This window comes from Aythya fuligula, chromosome 21 (assembly GCF_009819795.1).
Source record: "Aythya fuligula isolate bAytFul2 chromosome 21, bAytFul2.pri, whole genome shotgun sequence".
Classification (NCBI taxonomy): Eukaryota; Metazoa; Chordata; class Aves; order Anseriformes; family Anatidae; genus Aythya; species Aythya fuligula.
Window position 1 is genome coordinate 6,718,049 of NC_045579.1, and position 18,913 is coordinate 6,736,961.

At 52.2% G+C, this 18,913-nt stretch overlaps 1 protein-coding gene across 1 annotated transcript in view; it reads left to right on the forward strand.

The window, feature by feature from the left end:
- The window catches only part of NPHP4 (nephrocystin 4), a 31,559-nt gene extending 18,272 nt beyond the window's left edge, over nt 1–13,287 (forward strand). Inside the window, exons 14-30 of the mRNA XM_032201694.1 lie at nt 26–294; nt 428–619; nt 1,266–1,453; nt 2,627–2,787; nt 3,395–3,575; nt 5,428–5,556; nt 5,662–5,861; nt 5,937–6,163; nt 6,371–6,560; nt 6,846–6,926; nt 7,031–7,187; nt 7,591–7,676; nt 8,643–8,728; nt 9,157–9,328; nt 10,780–10,959; nt 12,407–12,550; nt 12,816–13,287. Of these exons, the coding sequence (XP_032057585.1) occupies nt 26–294; nt 428–619; nt 1,266–1,453; nt 2,627–2,787; nt 3,395–3,575; nt 5,428–5,556; nt 5,662–5,861; nt 5,937–6,163; nt 6,371–6,560; nt 6,846–6,926; nt 7,031–7,187; nt 7,591–7,676; nt 8,643–8,728; nt 9,157–9,328; nt 10,780–10,959; nt 12,407–12,550; nt 12,816–12,956 (2,784 nt within the window). The 3' untranslated portion in view covers nt 12,957–13,287. The remainder of the gene's footprint in view (nt 1–25; nt 295–427; nt 620–1,265; nt 1,454–2,626; nt 2,788–3,394; nt 3,576–5,427; nt 5,557–5,661; nt 5,862–5,936; nt 6,164–6,370; nt 6,561–6,845; nt 6,927–7,030; nt 7,188–7,590; nt 7,677–8,642; nt 8,729–9,156; nt 9,329–10,779; nt 10,960–12,406; nt 12,551–12,815) is intronic.
- Nucleotides 13,288–18,913: the final 5,626 nt, after the last annotated feature.

The following is an 18,913-nucleotide window of genomic DNA, read 5'->3' on the forward strand; positions in this document are numbered from 1 at the left end:
TCACAGTATCCTTTTTCTTTTCCAGTTGTCTCTCTCTGAGCTCTCGGCCTCGCCGCGGAGCAGCAGCGCCCCGGTGCCACGGCCCCGCGGGACACCACGGGGCACCCGCACGCTCAGAGCCCCCGGCACTGCTCGTTCTGAGCCTGCTGTGCCCTGGCACGTGGCTGGGATCACGCACCTGGAGGCTGACCTGCAGCCCGGATCCCCGGACCCCTCTGGCAGCGAGCAGCTGCGGGAGCTGCCCTTCACGCCCGCCCAGCCACCCATCGCGGCCGTGGGGCTGCCGGCAGGCAGGTGGGGTTCTGGTGGTGCTGGGGGGTGATGCTGTGGTGGGGCTGAGCAGCCTCTCTGGGCACTGCAGTGTGCTGAGGGAGAAGCCTGGGTTGGGGCATCATGACCGCAGAACTCAGCCCTGTTTCTCTGCCAGTTCCAGCACCGTGCTCTCCCGTGCCTCCCTGGCCCTCCTGCATGCCTCTGGCTTTCCAGAAATCCTGGACTGCAACAAGGAGCCTGTGGAGATTGCAGAGCCCCTGGACTTCACGAGCTTCAGTCCTCAGCTGGAGGAAGCTGATGCTCTGCAGAGCAATGAAATAATCCTGCAGTTCCTTGCTTTCAGTAGGTAAGATGCCGAGCCTTTGTGGTGTGGTCTGCGGGTGGATTTGAGGTGCCTTTCAGGAGAGAATCCCTTCCCAAAATTGTCCACAAGCTGCTTTCAGGCTTGAGCAGGAGAAGCCCTTGTCAATGTGCTGCTTCTCCCAATGCCTGCCATGGAAGCAAAGCCCTGGAGTGCTTTAAAATGACATTATTGTTCTTTTAAGGCACTCTTCAAACATTCTGATTTTTTTTTTTTTGTTGTATACATTAGCCACAGCGTGACACAAAACCAGTTAATGCAGGATTTCTGCTTAAATGCATATTACATTGAGAAGCCGAGTTTGGAAAGCCTTTCTGTGAGGGTGGCTTTATCTTGCCAAGGCGCTGCTCGCAGCTCTTCTATAGATGGCAGCGCGCTGTGCAAAGGTAAAATGCTACTTGTGCTTGGCTCTTCCATCACAGCATATGGTAGAAGACAGCTGGAATTATGAAGCTTTTGGAAAGCAAAGGCAAACCATATGCCCGCTGTCTTCAAAGAAGTCCAAATACTTTTGATAATACTGATCTTCTCTTGTTCTCCTTCTTGGTGGGTGACAAATGCATGAGAAGCTTATGATCAGGAGGAAGCGCTGTGTAACGGGCCAACCAAACCCACTCTTCTCTTGCTCAAGGGCTCCTCAGGATGGAGTGGAAGGGACGTGGCCCAGGACCGTGTTCCTCACCTTCCAGTTCTACCATTTCCCACCGGTCACCACACCACGTCTGCAGCTGGTTGACATGGACAGCGAGAAGGCAGCCAGGGCAGCCGCACCGCCTCAGCTCTTTGTCCAGATCAACAAAGATGGCACTCCACGTGCTGGTGAGGTCTGGTCCTGATGTGTTCTAGCATCCTCACGTGGCCTTTCCTCTTCAGGACTGAACAGGAGGCGTGTGAGAGGGTGGAAGGAGGAGCAGGAGGAAGATTGCGCTGTTGAGGTGAAAGGGTTGCTTGTGTAGTTAAAAGGCAGTGTATTTGGGCACAAGATAGTGGGCACAAGGTAATGAGGGTTTTCATGCACTCCATGCACAGATTCAGAGCTGAGCTGGGCGCATGTAAGCTTCCCAGAGGCATGTGATGCTCGTGTCAGGAGATGACGTGCCTGGTTTAAAGGTCTATGCATGATTACAAAGCACTGAATTCTCATCGTTCATTAAGCCTTGCTCAAGGGCTTGAAAGTACATCAGTCCTGAAGTCTTAGTGCTGTTTCACACGGTCCTTCACAGGGTTCAGCAGTAAACTTGTGTGTGCATGGGCTGTGTTATGTTACTGTGCAAGGAATAGCCACCTGGGAGGCTTAAACATTTACTGGTTCAAGTGGCATTTTTGTCAATCAGATTTAGGCTTGCCTCCAGGCCAAGGGAATGGACTGATATCTGCTTTAGTAGCAAACCTCTATTAGTTTATGTGGCACATAATTAAAAATGTTCGAAATGTCAAACCGTGAAGTAAAACATCAATAAGTATTGGTGACATGATTCAGACATCTAGACTGCTGACTCCAGCTGTAGTTAAGTGCATTTAAAAAGATATGCAACACATTAAAACGAAGTGCCTGGCATAATCTAATCTGATTCTCGGAGCAGAATGCTTTCTTTTCTTTCTTTTTTTGTCTCATTAAATTCTGGTCCCAAGGGACACCGAGCAGTTTCAGTTGATAAAGCTCCTTCTCCATCTGGAGTTATTAATGGTAATGAGAGAGGGCTGTACAGACTGAGCATTTCTGTGCAGGGGGTCATTCCGAGGGTGAACCTGGTTACTAATTTGACTGATGGGTTTATTAAGTTGAAAGTGCACTGCACGGGAGAGGAGGGGTCTGAGTGCTGAGGCTGGGTGATATGGGTCCTGTTTCTGTTGCTCGAGGCATGAGGCTCCCGGATTTCCCTGCTCCCCGTGACAGTGAGCTTGTGAGCAGTCAGGGCTCCCTAGTCCTGGCTCATGCAGACACAGCCCTCCTGGATTTATTTTTTTATCACCGTGATCCATTTCTTGCAGGAGCTCCGGGGCTGCAGCTGAAGTACATGGTGGATCCTGCGTTCCTGAAGCCTGGGGAACAGCGCTGGTTTGTGCGCTACCTGGCTGACCACAGCCTTCAGATTGACGTCTGGGATGGAGACTCTTTGCTTCTTGTTGGGTCTGCTGCAGTTAAATTGAAGGTATGGAGCCTTTTTTTTGTTGAGCCTTAATGACTGCTAACAGTGAAGGAGAATTCCTGCTTAGAATGCAAGATTTTTAAGGGAAAGCCTGACTTTTTCTGTCCTGTGTAGAGATGCTGTTAGATTACCCTGGAGTCTTTAGTAATCAAGTTTTTATCAGCCACTCTGTTTAACTGAGACTGATGTCAATCTGACAAGCCTGTAATCACAGGATTTGTCATCTTATCCTTGAAAGCGATGGCGAAGCATTAACTTTCTTCCCTGGAACTTCTGCAGTATGCTAGGGCTTACTGGATAAAAAAATTAAAGCAGACCTAGGAAATGCAGAAACATCTTTATCCAGATCTTTTAATCTCTCAGATCTGAGTTGCCCTAGTAACTAGTTACCCTAATGCCTAGCTGTTATCCTTCGGGGAGCAGCTGCAATGGAACAGTTCCACCTGTGGCAGCCTGTGGAGGAAAAGCATCCACCACTGCTGTGAGCAGGAGAGGGGCCCCTTGTGCCAGGGCTTCCAGCAGACCTGGGAGCAAGGCAGCATCTGTCCATGCTCTGGCTGGGGGCCACGGGGGTGGGTGTTGCCCTGTCCTTGCTTTTTTTCTTCCCCAGCCCCTGCTGCGCCAGGGCCGGCCGGCCGTCAGGACCCTCCACGAGCTGGAGGTGGCAACCACGGAGTACGAGCAGGATGCAGTGACAGCAGGCAGGGATGCACTGTGGCATGGAGCAATGTGGCCCGTGGATGTCCGTGTGGCAGTGAGGGGTCACCTCCACCTCTGCCTGGCCAACGTGGGTAAGAGCACTACCTGGCATCCATCCGAGCCCCGTCCTGGCTGTGCTGACAGGGCGCAATGCCTCGCTGGAGCACGTGGCTCTGTACTGGTTTTGAAGTCCAGCAGTCGGTAGCAGAGCTGAGCTGGAAGCCACCATGGTGGCTTTTGCTTTGGTCTCTGGTGCTGCCGGTGGTAATGTGCAGGGGTCTCTGTGCATGAGCAGGCAGCTCGGGGATGGAGCAGCTGCAGACCTGCAGCTGGGGGATTTAGGGTGGAGGTCACCTCTTGGTGGTTTTTAAGCTGCTTCTGACCCCATGATCTTAGAACCTCGACGTGGTGCAGCTCTGGCAGTGCGAAGCAGCAGGCATTAGGCTCAAAGTCTGGCTGTGGGCCTCCCTTTGTTTTTTTTCTCCCAGATTTTGCCTGTGACTGGGGAAGGCAAAATCTGGATGTGCCCTGGTAGAGCTCTGACTTGGTGCTGGAGGCAGCTCCTGGAGCCACAGCTCCATCCCTTCATGTGGGCTTGGGGGATGCTCAGTGGTGCAGGTGCTGTGATGCTCCTTGCTGTCTGACCCAGGGCACGGCAGCTCTCAGGCCGATGGGATGGAAATGGTGATGCACAGATGGGTGCTAGCAAATAGCACGGAGGAGCAGGCAGCACGCGTGAAGCTGTCCCCGTCAGAAAACCGAGCTTGTAAGGACATTATTCTTCCCAGAATGTACTGGGTACTTTTTTTATATTTAATTCACCGTCCTATAAATGTGCAGTGACTCCAGGTTTTAAACTCTTATCTTCAGAAGAAAGATTAGCTCCATTATAAGATATCTTAAATTGTCATTTTCATACTTTGCCTGCAAAAGGACGATAAGCTCCTGGGAAGGAGAATCTGAGATCCACAACCCGAAGAGAGGTTTAACTCAAACCTGGCAAAAAAAAAGGGAGAACAAAACCACACTGTTCCAGGACAAAAGCTGTCCTTTGATTTCTCTGCTCCCCTCCCCCCTTTTTTTTCCAAATTTATTTTCAAATTCAGAACAATGTTAGTAGGTTTCTGAGAGTTATTTATAAAACTTGGGCTAAGGCAGAGCTGTTTTGTGAATGCAGTGGTGTTGATTGAGCTGTTTGGAGAAGCAGCATTCAGCCAAGGAACAGTGTTTCTCATTGAAGCCTTCAGCTGAGGTGCCTGTCTTGCGCTGAGCATATTTCAGGTGGCAATGTCACTTTGAAATCAAAATCCGTTGCAGAGCAGGAATGCAGAATAATTGCAATTGGTGCTCTGAGCCCTGTCACACAGGTCAGTGCTGTGCCTTCTGGCCACCTGCTGGGGCTGCAAAAACTCAGGTACTTCTGCTGAAACTTCACAAAATACAGATTGAAATCGGGGCTGGGTACGGAGGTCAGCGGTAAATCAGTCACGATGTCCCCATTGCTTTCTAGTAGGAAGCGGCTCTGTCACTTACAGAAAGATATATGGAGTGCAATAGCAATAGGATTCCAGAGGGATCATCATAAAATGCAGAGAGCATTGTAAGCAACAAGATATTTGCTTCTGCCTTTTTTGTAAATTGTCTACAGAGATCTGCGGTGGGGATAACATTTTCTAGTGGATTTTATGACAATTTAAGAAATTTATGACGATATAAGGAAAAAGAAGTCTGTGCTGACTGCTTTCTTTCCACGTTGGCCTGAGCTTGCTGTGCGCTTTCTTTGGCAATAGCGATGACCTGGGGGGGATGCTCGTGGGGACAGGGCAGGCTTCAACATCGCCTTGTGCAAGGAAAGCCCTGCTGCAGGTGGCTGGGCATGGAGCAGGTCCGTGTGGAGGTGTTGCACTCAGGGACAGGGCTCACCCTGCTGTCTGTCTGTGGCAGGCCACCCCTGTGAGGAGACCCCGAGGATCCCGAGGCGCCCATCGCCATCGCGTGCCCGCCTGGTGCCCTCTCTGGACAGCGTCGGCAGCCTGCAGGGTGGCAGCTTGCTCTCCCTGCACGCCCGCAGCGGTGAGTCCTGCTGGGGTGGCACAGCCCGGGCTGGGCTGGTGGGTGCAGCACGGGGACACTTCACCCCCTCAGTGCCACACGGTGACCCAAGCGCTCTCCCTGCAGGTCCAAGGGTGTCGCGGGCACGCAGGCTGGCCGAGGTGGATGGCGAGCTGGCGGCCACGCTCTGTCGCCGCCGGCCAGAGGCCAGCCCGGGCTCCCCACGTGCCCCCCACGAGGCTGCAGACGTTCGGCGGCGCAAACTTCGGCGCATGGCACTGGTGCGGCAGCAGGAGGAAGCCAGTGGGAGCACACCCCAGCGCACGGTGAGGGGAGGGGCTGTGGGGTGCCCTGCAGAGTCCGTGGTGGCTCCGGGCTCACTGTCCCCTTCCTCCCCGCAGGGCCGGCACGAGCAGCGCCTGCAGCACTTGCGGGACCTGCAGGTGATCGATGCCTACCGGGAGCGCACCAAGAGCGAGAGCATCACCCAGATGCTGAGCCAGGCCATCACCGCCACGCACACAGTCTATGCAGTGCTGGGGACGGCTGAGTTCTTCGAGTTTGCTCTGAAGAACCCCTACAGTGTCCAGCACACGGTGACGATCGAGGTTGACCACCCCGAGCTCAGGTAGGGGACAAAAGCCATCCCCCTGCGTGTACTCACTGTACCTGAGCTGGGATCTGTCCCTGCTGGCTGGGGGCCTCTTCTCAAGCTGGGGGCCCTCCCCAGTTTGGTGCAGATTCCTCTCCTGCCACACTTATGGAGCAGAGGGATGAGGGGGTGGTACCCACCCCATCCAGCTCTCACCAACAGCTCTGCCTCTCGCTCCTCCAGTGTCATACTGGACCCGAGGGAGTGGCGGCACTTCAAGGAGCTGACGAAGGCGGCTACACCGCTGGAGGAGGACATGTTCCACCTTCGTGATGACCTTAGGCCCCAGGTCTACCTGCGTCCCAAGGAGACCGTCCACATCCCGTTCAGATACCAGACGTTCTCGGCAGAGCCGGCTGTCGCAGTGGTGCCGGTATGCTGGGGGCTGTGCTGAGCTCAAAACCGCTGCATGTTCAGAGAGCAGAGTGAAGGGAGGCTCCCTCCTCCTCTCTGCAGGGCTAACCATCGTGCCAGTCTGCTGCTTTTACCCCCATTTTGTGCTGTTTCCAGTAGGAAGCAGAGAATTGTATCCTCAATCATTCCCCTCTGCTTTATTTTCTTACCTAGTGCAGGCCTGTTCTGGCTGTGTGGTAGAATTGCCAAGGAAATATTGGTTACGTGTAGTGGGGCTTCATCCAAACTGCCCTGTGTCCTGCAGGGGCCGGCGGGGCTGAGCGCCGGGGACGATGCAGCCACCACCTCCTGGCAGCCTGGGGCCCTGCAGACGAAGCACATCCAGGTGGGAAGCAGGGGAAGTTTGGGGTGTGGGGAGCTGCGGAGGTTTGGTGCTGAGCCCTCGGAGGTGTTTCCTTGCCTGCTGCTGAGCTGCTTCTCCCTCGGCAGGTCGCTTTCCGTGTCAGCGGGGGGAAGCCCATCGCGCTGCTGCGGGTGAAGGTGGAACCCCGTCCCCACGTGGTGGATCAGACCTTCAGGTTCTACCACCCCGAGCTCACCTTCCTGAAGAAGACCATCCGGCTGCCGCCCTGGCACATGCTGCCAGGTGACGCCTGTCCTACCGGGGAGACAGGGCTTGGAGCCTTTGTGGGAGAAGGGAATTAACCCAATTAGTGAGCTGTCATTAATATGGAGGGCTGTGTTACCAGGAGGCCTTCCTGGATGTGCGGGTGGCATCCAAGAGCAGATTTCCACCATCAGAGACAGCTTCTCTGCTTCCTTATGTCTTCAAGGCCTTTTGTGATTTTGTTTTGTGGCCTTGGGCTCCCCTGCTTGGTTTTTATCCATCTGCTTCTGTTGATTTATGCTTTGTTGAACCAGCGCGACCTGGTAGTTCTCTGGTAGCCTAACATAAGGGATTCTAGTTTACAGCTGCGTGATAGAGTAGAGTAAAACATAAACAGAGAAAATGCTAAATATTGTTTCATCTGTGTCTTTCTCCTTCGCAGGAGCTCCGGCAGGGATGCCGGGTGGGGAGCCGGAGATGTATGTTCGCTGCAGTGACCCTAACATAATTTGTGAAACCAAAAATATGGTACGAGTTACACTTAGACATCAGTTTGTCTTCTGTATCCTTCTGCCGTGGTTTGTTGTTTTAATCAGCAGAGAAATGCCTTGCACCCATGGCAGCGTTTTGATTTATCAGTCTATAGTAATGAAATACTGGCAGTGATTAAGCTGGAATTGCCCTTTATTCCCAATTAAAATGAGCTGCATTGTTTTTGCAGCTGAAGCCTAATGTTGTACCTTATCACATCACGCAGCAGCCTGTACTAGCTTGTCCTTTTGAGGAAATACTAAACAATTCAAAACGCTGGTGAAAAGAAGCCTTCTGTCAAGGTGCTAGCTAGACATTTTCCCCTTTACCTGGGAGCATCCACGCCTGCTGGCAGCCACGAGGTGCACTAGCAGTGTGTCTGTGAGTGGGCAGCGAAGCTGCTGTCCAGCACTGGGCCACATTTTTCTCTTCCTTCCTTCATTAGGAAGGAAGCCCTAGAAGTTCTTGACCCAGAACTCACACTGTTTCTCCCAAGCGCTGCTTTTGTTTTTGCAGTTTCTAGCAAAGGTTTGAAGTTTGCAGGGCTTTCTTTTCTGCTGGTTGAGGTAGAAATGAAAAAATGTGTGCGTATAAATGCAGATGGTAATGGAGGGTAGTTGCTAATTGCTGGTGCAGGGATATGTTTGTGTAGTAATTGGATTATGGCTTGTTAGAAAACTTGGGGAAAATTTGCCAAAATTTGATTACAGGTGCAGACCTGGAATGCAATAGTCATTTGTATCCTCTTTTGTAATTAAAAATACTGGAAGAGCTCAACCAAGCTGGATAATAACTTAATAACATAGGTTTTAACTAGATCCTGAAAGCATCTGCTTTTGTAAGTGGGTTGGTAGTGTTTTTTTTTTTTTTTTTCCATTAATGGAAAGGAAACCCTGGAGTCCTCATTAGCTGGTTTGATCTCCAGGTTAACTATTCTAACGATGCTCTGATTTCTGCATGCAGGGTCCCGGGGAACCACAGGACGTCTTCTTAAAAGTAGCTGGAGGACCAAGCCCGCAGATCAAAAAATTCTTTGTTGCTATTTATACGTAAGTATAAACCCAAAAAGGCAGAAGGAAACCCAGAGCACTTGGCAGAGCAGGAGGGGTGTTTGTGCAGAGTTTTTCTTGCCCACTGGTTCCCAGGCCCAACTTGCTCCCCTGACCAGCCGACAGCTGGGCAGGAGGCATCCCGAAATACTTGTTTGCAGTTTATGGTTTTAATCTTTTTCTCTAAACAAGCTGTCTCCCACGGCTAGACCACTTGTGTGCGAGCTAATTCATTATCTCTGCATTAAACATTAGCGTTGCACTAGCTTTAGGAACGGGTTAAGACCAAAATTCTTCTGAAGACACTTGCCCAGCGTTGGGTGCTGGCCTGGGGGTAACGACACTTGTCCTTGCAGAACCCTTTTGTGTTCAGTCCCATTGTTTTGTTGCCCCCACCTCTGAGCCCTGGTCCGGTGTCGCCGCTGCAGGGACGCCTGGCTGGCCACACCGCTGCGCATCTGGCAGTTCTACCTGCACTCCCTGCAGCGCCTGGACGTCAGCTGCACTGCTGGGCAGCTCGCCCGCCTCGCCCTGCCTCTGCGTGGCACGCGGGCACTCCGCAAGGTGAAGGCGTTCTCCTCGCATCCCCACGAGCTGAAGGTAACCCGGCTGCTGCCCTGGGCGCCGTGCCGTGGGGGCAAGGTGTCTTGTCGGGGCTGAGGGGCTGTGAAATCCCGCACGGCTCTGAGGGGCTGTGTGGACTTGGCTGAGAGTCCCGGTGAAATAACCTCTCGGAAATGAGATGCATCCCGTTTGGAAATATGAACAATTTCCTGCCAGAGAGTATTGGTGATAATTACCTTTTGATTAAAGCCGTCATGTGTAGGATCATTGGTACAAAGCCCCAGAGGGCAAATTATCTGCATTAATTGAGACTATCTGAAGACTAGTAATTTCTTTAGAATTCATTTAGTTATAATTGAAAATGTGAATAATAAAAGGAACAAAAACTCCATTACTGTCCCATAAACAAAAGAAACTATCTCGACTCCTGAAGTCTGAAAAAAGGAATGACCCTGTAGAGCTGGGAGGGAGTTTATTCACCATAAGCATTTCTTTTCTTCTTTCATGATTTAGAAATCTGCTACTAGCCTAAGAAGTGTCACTTGCTTTAATATGTCAGTCTTCTTGCTGTCTCAGGCAGGAAGCTCCAGCAACGAGCACAGCCTGTCCTTCCCTCTGAGCAAGCCAGGCAGTTTGCTAATGCATACTGTATGGATAGCTCTTGCAGAAAAGTTTTTTAAGCAGTGGTAGGATTTTTACAAAGACTGGCTATAAAAGGATGAGTATAACCCCAGGACCCTTGGCAGGCTTTCACTTCCTCCTTTTCAAAGGGAGGAATGCATCAGAAACGTCCTGGTACATAACATGCAGGAAAAACAATCCCCGAGGTCGGGGACTGCCTGTGCCCCGTGTCGTGCTGGCACTGCCCCCTGGCCATGCTGACGGCAGCACGTTTGGTCCTGCAGCAACATCCCAAAGCAAGCCGTGAGGGTGAGAGAAGGTCCAGCTGCTGGAACAGTCACTTAACACCCATCTGAATGAGAGAAGTGCAGGCTGGTGTTGGCACAGAGACTGTAACGCAGCCAGTCCCAGTTTATTAGTGTAGGTGGGATTAAACATTTGTGTCAGAGGTGCGCTTTTTAAAAGTGTAATCAGATCTAATTTGTATTCCCAACTGGATGTTAGGGAGGTGCAGATCTGCTCCCAGTTGTTGCTTGCCAAGGGATGACAGCCTGTTTTTCTAAAATGTTCCTGTGATGATCTGCATCCAAGTTTGTCTTAATTTATTCCTCTGCTACCTCTCAGCCAGGGGGTTTCCAAGGATGCTGGAGATAGCTGTGAGCAAAGCAGCCCTGATGCCATCTCCTCTCATCTAGGGCATCCTCTATTTTATTTTTTATGACACAGAGCATTCTGAGCCTGAGGTCTGAGGTGCTGGTGGGACCTTCTGATCATTCCTCTTGTGAGTGACAGACAGAGGGCTGCTGCCAGCCCAAACAGATGCTTGGGCACTGAACTCTGCTGCTGTTGGTGTTTGTTTTGTGCAGGTGGATCCCGAAGGAGTGTTTGTTCTGCCCCCGAACGGCGTCCTGGACCTGTATGTCGGTGTGAGGCCTCGGAGGGCTGGCAGTAGGTTCATCTACCTCAACCTGGTGGACGTGGAGTACCACCAGCTGGTGTCCTCCTGGCTGGTCTGCGTCTCCTGCAGGCAGCCTCTCATTTCTAAGGTATGGCAACTATTGCAGTGAGCCCAGCTGGACTGGAGGTCTCCATCCTGCCAGTCATCTGGGGCTGTCTGTACCTTGTTACTTTATTTACAACTATTTTTTTGGTACTTGTCAGCCTGGCCTCTGTTTTCTTCCTCCTTGTGTAAGAAAGGGCGTATGCCAGGTGCTGGGAAGCAGTCCTGTGCTGTTATTGATCTCTGGATGAGTGCTTGGTCTTCTTGCAGACACTTCAATTATTTTGATCTGTCATGGGCAAGGATCATAAAGCCATTTTTTCTTTAAGAATTACTGACAGATTAGAGATTAACTGTCTTCTGAGTTACTCCTAAAGCAGTATTGCAGAGTAACTCTGGAGCACTTGTCTTTACCTGCCAGAATTGCAAGAACGTGGTATTTCTGAACCCAGGCAAGAAGCACTGACCTCTGGTAGAGCCAGAGGAGTGACTGTGATGAGGAGGATTTCCTTTTCTGTATGAACTCTACCCATTCTTCCTGTTACTATTTCTATCTCCCCATTTCACTAAGGCACTGGAGCACACGTTTAGCCCTCCAGTGCTTGAATAATCTCACTGAAGACCATCATAAAATATCTGTCAGGCTGTTTTGAAGGTAATTCCATGCTGAGGAATGTCAACTCTGAAGTATACCCAGTTGTGAAATTAAAGTTACAGCATGCTGCTTTCTATTAGCACTGTGCTGGCTTAGGACTTTGCTCAAAGATAGAAAATTAGATTTCCTAGTTAATGTGTTCATTTAAAAAATGTTTTCCTGGAACACTCTGTACTGGGGGAAGTTAAGATCAGCATTTAAACTGATGCTGTGCTGCCCCTGATGAGTGCCAGCCCCTCTCCCTGTGCTCTGTCATGTTATCAGTATTAACACTATGGCTATCCCTGTGGAAATAAATTAATTAGTTGGAGAATTAGTTGGCCAGTTGCAGCTGCTCCCCTGGCCCTTTGTCACTCAGTCTCATAATTATTTCGGCACATGTGGTGATGCAAACTGCTACTCGAAGAGGATGCTTTCACTCGGAGCTTGTTCCATTTCCTCCTGATGGTGGAGATCAAATGTTACATGGAGAAGGGGAGAGGACGCAGGGCAGTGTGTCCCGCCGGGGTCCTCGTGTTGGCAGCTCTGTCCAGGTGCTGCTGCAGACGTCCTTGGAGCAGGGCGATGCTGGCTGTGGCCCTGCTGTGCCCACCTAGGCTGGGCAGCCCCAGCTCTGTCCCTCCATGAACAAAGCAGCCTGGCCTGGGTGCTGGGTAGCTCCTGCGGGAGCCTGGCAAAGTGTTCCAGGACCCCGCGCCTACGTCCTGCTTTGTTTCACGCTCCAAGAACCAAAATCAGGAGAAGTGATTCTTTGTGTTCTGCTCCTGAGATCCTGCTTGGATCTTCTCTTGTGGTTCGTGGCGCTGACCCCTCTGTGTGTCCTGTTGTGCTCCTGCAGGCGTTTGAGATAACGCTCCCCGCGGGCGGTGGGAAGGGCTCCAACAAGCGCATCACCTACACCAACCCCTACCCCACGCGGAGGGTGTACTTCCTGGGCACCAGCCGCCCCGACCTGCTGCAGTTCAAGGAGGACTCCTTCGAGGTACCCACCTGCTGCGTCCCCTCCTGTGAAATCCCTGGAAAATGTCCCCTCCTGTGCCGGGGCAGCCGCAGGGCTCGCTGGTGGAGGAGGCAGAGGAAGGGGGCACAGCTCTGCAGAAGGGGAGGGGGCCTGCTTGGGCCAGCCCTGAGGGCTGGGGCTGGCTGCGTGGTGTTTGTGTGGTTCTGCTGACGTGGTGGGGACGGGCACATGGAGGAGGCAGTGCTCAGGCTGCCCTCCCTTCCTTCTCCCTTGTGCTTTCCTGCAGGTTGCTGGCGGGGAGGTGTACACCATCGGCTTGCGGTTCGCCCCGAGCCAGAGCACAGGTGAGGAGGAGATCCTGATCCACATCAACGACCACGAAGACAAGAACGAGGAAACCTTCTGTGTGAAGGTTGTGTACCAGTGAGGCTGGGCAGGGCGCTACTGCAGCAATTTCCATGGCATCTGCTGCACAGATCCGTCTCATCCGTGCGTCCTCCGGTTCTGGATCCTCCCCGACTGCATTGTCTGCAAATGGGCCATGTGCTGGACTCCTCGGTGAGCCCAGCCCTGTTCAGGCGAGGATCCCACACTCCTGGTTCTCACCTCCCCACGGGTGAGCCGTGAGGTCTCACTTGCCTTATGGTGAGCGCCGGTGGTAGTCCTGGCTGCCCTCCTCAAAAGGGGGGGATGAATGTTTTTGCTACTGCGTGTCACAACTGCAGAAGAATGTCTTTATTTTCATTAAGCATTATATATTTCAGGTGTTTGATACTTTTTTTAACTTAAAGTTTGCATATTTGACTGCAGAATATTTTAAAAGTATTTTTTACTGTGCACTGAACTTTGTACAAACGATTTTCTAGAGTTTTAAATACTTTTTACTCGTTCTGGATCAATTAAACTTGCTGCACAGACCTGACAGCGTTGTGGCATTTCCTTCTGCTGGAGGTCGGAACCCTTCCAGTCCCTGTCCAGTAGCTGCTGATGCAAGCACTGGGCTCGCCTTGCACCGCTGGCTGCACCTCGGGGAGGGCTCAGGGTCCCCTGCCTGCCCCCCGCTGCCCCCACAGCGCTGGTGCCAGCCCCTGCAGCACGCCTGGGTCAGGGCTGAGCCTTCAGCAGCGGGGTGAGAGGGGCTGAGGGGCAGCCGAGGGCTCCCTGCTGCAGGAGCACGCTGTACCCAGGCGTGTGAGTCCTGGCAATTATGGGAAAATAACACATGCGCCGGCACAGCTCGGGCTGAGGAATGATGGCTCTCTCCCAATATGTTTTAATCTTGTTTGCTAGGTACTTAAAAGCTCCCACTATTCCTCACTAGTTTATACTGCATTTATTTCTGTTAAGTCATAGTCATTAGTACTCAGAAAACATCCAGCACTACCTAATTTTCTGATCACTCCATTTTCGTTAATGGATTAGAAGGAAATGGCTGAAACGCATCCTGCTGATTGTGAGTCTGGCAGGATTTTAATTTATTGGCCCCTTTTTACAGCACTGACTTGTGTTTGGCCTTGACATATAACTATTGGAAATCCACAGCAAGTTTTACTGAGAAGATTCATTATAGTCACTCTGTGGAAGAAAAAAGAGGCGAGAACAAAGGCAGATGAGCAAGGGAGAAGGGAGAGGTCTCAAGTGGGGGTGGCTGGGGCCTCCAGGCTGCTGCCCTGTGATCTTCCTCCATAAACATCTTAGTACCTTGCTCTTTTTGCAGAAATAAATTTCCTCAGCCAGATGTGACGTGGTTGTTGAATACTTCAGTTAGATCATGCTGCTGGGAGCAGAAGGTGCTCGAGCACGAAACTGGAGTGGTACGGGGACCTGGGCTGGGACCCGCTTGTGTTCCTGCATGGCCATGGAAGACAGCCTGTGAAATCCCAAACAAAAACCCTGCAGGATAGCTGATTGGCTTTTGAGTTCATTTTTGGGTATCTTGTGATTTCTAGCGAAGGATCAGTGATACAGTATTTTGCTATTTACTTTCCTGGCAGTTATCTGGGAGGTTTTCAGTATCTGGAACACCTGCCCCGTCTGCAAATTCTGGATAAGCATGTGTTTGCTGCAGGGCAGGCTCACGCTGCAGCTTAAATCCCTGTTTGATGAAGGCTTTGCCTGTTGCATTTTCACCAGCTGTTCATGGCCAGCTACCAACGTCCTCCCTTCGTGTCCTGGCTGCTGGTGGCTGGCAGGAGCCTCACGGGTGCCCGCTGACCCGGAGAGATTTATGTGCATGTGGAAGCCGTGTGGCCGTCCTTACGGGGTACGAGGCTGATGAATTGGTAGCCCCAATTAAGTCATGTGCTGAGTTACTCTGCCTCCCTAGGACTGATCGGAAATGACAGCTAATATTTTAAACATTATTACACTGTCTACAGTACAGAGAGGCCCCTAAGTTGGGTTATTAAAGTAGATTAGGTGAATAATTTTCATTACGCTTTCATATAATAATATTTCTTAAGGATTATGAATGAGTCGGTGCTTTATCCTTGGCTGCTGCAGACAGGGAAGCTCCGTAGGTGCATTAAGCACCGCGCGTTTATAGCGGCGAGTGAATTATTTGCTGGGAGGAAGGCGAGTGCCGACGCAGGGATTTGAGCTAAACTGGCGGCTCAGCAGTCACACGGTGATGGACTGCGAGCGGGCGCCGTGCTCTGCAGCTCTCGCTGGCAGATGTCATTAAGATCCCAGGGGCAGCGTTAAGACCAGAGGTGTGGGCAGGGCTGCACAGCCGTCTGTCTGTCTGTCCATCCGTCCGTCTGGCTCATGTGCTGTTGGCACACTGCATCTCGCTGCTTTTACGCAGCCTTTTAGCCAGGGTCCTAATTTATCCCGAGCTGATGGGCAGGTATTAATCCGAGCAGGGTGTTTTCCCAGAGGCCGGGCAGCACGCTGGTAGCCGTCTCTCTGACTGTTCAAGGAGGCCACTTGCCCGCAGAGCGAGAAATCATCCCTCAGAAATCATCCCTCGTTAGGGGCAGGCGGGTACGTCGGGAGCCGCTGCGCAGAGCGGCGTGCCCGCGGTGACGAGCCCGGCCCGCGCTGCCTCCCGTCTAGCCTGGATTAATGCTGATGGCTTTGGTGCAGATGATGGAGTGGTAATGAGATTACTGAATTATTTACACTCCCTTCTATCTTTAGCAGCACGGCTTAAAGGTGAGCGGGGGAAGGAGCAGGGCCAGCGTGGTTGCAGCTCTGACCCGCAAAGCGAGGGTCTGGGCCCCCTGGGGAAGTAACGGGGTGCACGCGGGGGAGAAGAGGAGCAGGAAGGAAAGGGAAGGGGCTGAGAGGGGCAGGCGGTGACCCCAGGCGTGGTGCCCCCCTGGTGGGGTGCTGTGGTGCAAGTCAGTACGTGCGGTGGTGGTTCCCTCACCCTGACTGCTTCCCTGCAGTAACTGTAAAGGCTTTGGGTTGTCTGGAGGTAATTTGGCACTGTCAGAGCATCCCCTTAATAGCGATGAGATGGAAGCCCTCAGATTTTTATTTTTTTATTTTTCCCCAGCCCAGATCCAGGATGCCTTGCAAAGCTTTGGGGTTTCTTTGGGGTTTCCTGCTGCCCTGCACGCCCAGTGAGGGGATGCAGATGAAAACCAAGCTCCCCTTTCCAGCCCAGGATGCATTTCTTAGGGCAAGTGAAGTCTCATAAATCTTTGCAGGACTTTAATGTACCCTGCTGCTGCCTATCAGTTTGCTCTCACTACATTAGCTTTAATTAAGCAATGCACTTTCTCTGAACTTAAACCTGGGCCCAACTGCCTGGCAGGTTTCATTTCAGGGCACCAAAGTGGGGCAGTCCCAGGGCTGGTGCCGCAGAGACCCTCCCTCGGGCCCTGAGGAGGCCGAGAGCCTCGGCCGAGGCTGCAGGAGGAGGAGGGGGAGTGCTCAGCACCCGCTGCGGGCGCCTGTGCTCTCTGGGGCAATGGCAGGGGAGGAACGATTGTGCTGCTTTTGTTCGTGCTTGCTAATGAAGTTGTCCCCGTTAATGACAATAAACTCATATCACCGTGTGCTTAACATGCAACTTGTTATTCTCTTCCTATTTCATTCATGTCAGGGAGAAAATTGGATTTCAGTAATGACATAATTAATTCACCCTAAAAATCTCGGCTCGCATCTCATCACTGAGACACGCAGGGAAGGAACGATTGGGAAATGCTTCCTCGGTCCTCACTCCTGTGACCGCTGTGCCCTCTCCAGGGCATGCAGGAGCTCACCGGGGAACCCGAGCGTCGCCGCCTTTGTCTCGGCTGCTGGGACCTGGGCAGGCTCAGTTGGGTGAGGAGCATCTCCAGAAAAAGACCCCATGCACCCGTGCCTCAGCGTTTTGGCACTGCAGCATCTATTAAATGGGTATCATGGCATGCTTGGCTCAGCAGGCTGCTGCCCTCCCTGCTCCCAGTCAGGGCGTGTGGTGGGACCAGTGGTGAATCAAAATGCTAATGGGCTGAGGCTTTGCGAGGCCTTTCCACGTGCCGTGCAGGGGACAAGATGCTCAGAGGAACCTTGTAAAGCGCTGCCTCTTCCTGCTGCTCCCTCGGTGCTTTGCTGCAGCCAGTCCTCGCACAGCGCTGACGCTTCTTGAGGAATGTAAATTGGAGGCTCCGGAGTGGCTCTTTAATTGAGCTAATTTTATAGGGGTCACGCAGAGGTTGCCGAATTGACTAGAGGTGAAGGAAGGAACTCTCTGAATCTCTGCCAGGTGCTTAATCCAGCCTTTGAAGGCTTCGCGTGTCTCATTTTGATTCTGCTTATGCTCTCCCTGTGTGGCTGCGTCCTGGCTGGGTGCTTAGAAGACACTGAAGCATCCAGCACAGGACTGGAAGGCACTGGGCAAACCCTTCCCAAAAATACTGAAATGTCTGGGAAACACGGGGAAGAGAGTGGCTTCAGTGGGAGAAAAGAGCTTGCAGGGACAGCCGCTGGTGTGAGGTTTCTTCTTGCTGCGAGGCCGCTTCTGAGGACGGGGGTGGCAGCAGCGCTGCGGTGACGTGCTGGTGATGCATCAACAGCAGCTCGTGGCGGCCCGAACCCTTCAAATGTCTCTGTGGTGTAGGAGCGGGGCTGACAGAAATCCCATTCTGATGATTGTATGCAGGCAATGTCATGTTTAGATCTAATTCATTTTTTTTTTTCATCAGGAACATCTCTTCAAGTGCGGAAAGGCGCTGTTAATTATTTACATGTGGCTCATGTTTCTGCCTCTCTGCATTTCTTGTGGCCACCAAGATCTGGAAAAAAAGTGCAGAAAAGAAGGAACTATCTGAAGTCCAATAAAAAGCAGAATAAAGAGGACAATCCTACACAACATTCCCCTTCCCTCATCTTTTGCAGGCGGTTTGCCAGTCCTGAGAAAGTTTGATGGAAAACTCATCAAAATTCACTTGCTTACCTAGATGGGACTTAGCTGCACCACACTGCTGAGATGCTTGAACTTTACTTATCACCCAGAGCAAATAATCCATCAGGGACTATCTTTGGAACCCAAAATGTCGGCCTCTGGCACATCAACAAGAAAAATCTCTGCTTGCACCCAGCTGGCTCCTGGTGCTGGGGCTGCGCTCGTTCCCATTCCGGTAGCATTGAGTGTTCCACTGGGCACCTCTCCCTGACCTGTGCCACCCACACCATGTTAAAAATAAAAATCTCGCTTGTGCCTAGCGCTCCTGTGAGCTGTAATTAATCACTGTGTGGACTAGCAGCGAGGCAGTGACCTTGGATTGCCTCTCTCAAGTGCAGTGGAGGAATTTCCCTCCCCACATCCTCTAGAGCATGGATGCGCAGCCCATGCTCGGTGTGTTTTTGTTCAACGTGCCACGTGCGCAATCTGTTCGCAGGAGCAGGGCTGCTGAATGCTGCCTGTGGTGCTCACCGCAGCTCCCTTCACATCCCGGGCTCTGGGGAAAGCTGCAGCAGCACGGCCACAAGGGCAGCACGAACCTGTGCCAGGCTCGTGCTGCTCAGGTGCAAGCAGGGAATGCTCCAGGTGTTGGCAGGAAAAGCACCAAGGAGCTCTGGCTTTTAAGATAAGGAGCCAGGAGTGGTGTGATTACCTCCCATCAGGTTAGAAGATAAAAACAGCATTTTCTCTGCCAAGGCAGCTGAAGGCATCTGGGCTCTCCAATCAAGCTGCCCTAGGGAGCTGCTCTCGGCCTCAGGTGGGTGCGGGCGGCCCCGGGGTGCTGGGGACGTGCTCGGCAGTGGGTCGGGGTTGCTGCTCCTGGAGGCTGCTCACTCCCAGTCCAGCTCATCTGCATTTCGCCAAGAAAGTCTCCTGGCATCTCCTGGCTCCATTTTCATCCTCCAGCCTGGCGCAGAGGGTTTTAGTGAAATTGCTCCTGATTGCTCCTGCTCTGGAGTGAGGAGAGAATCAGCTCCGGCGTGCCC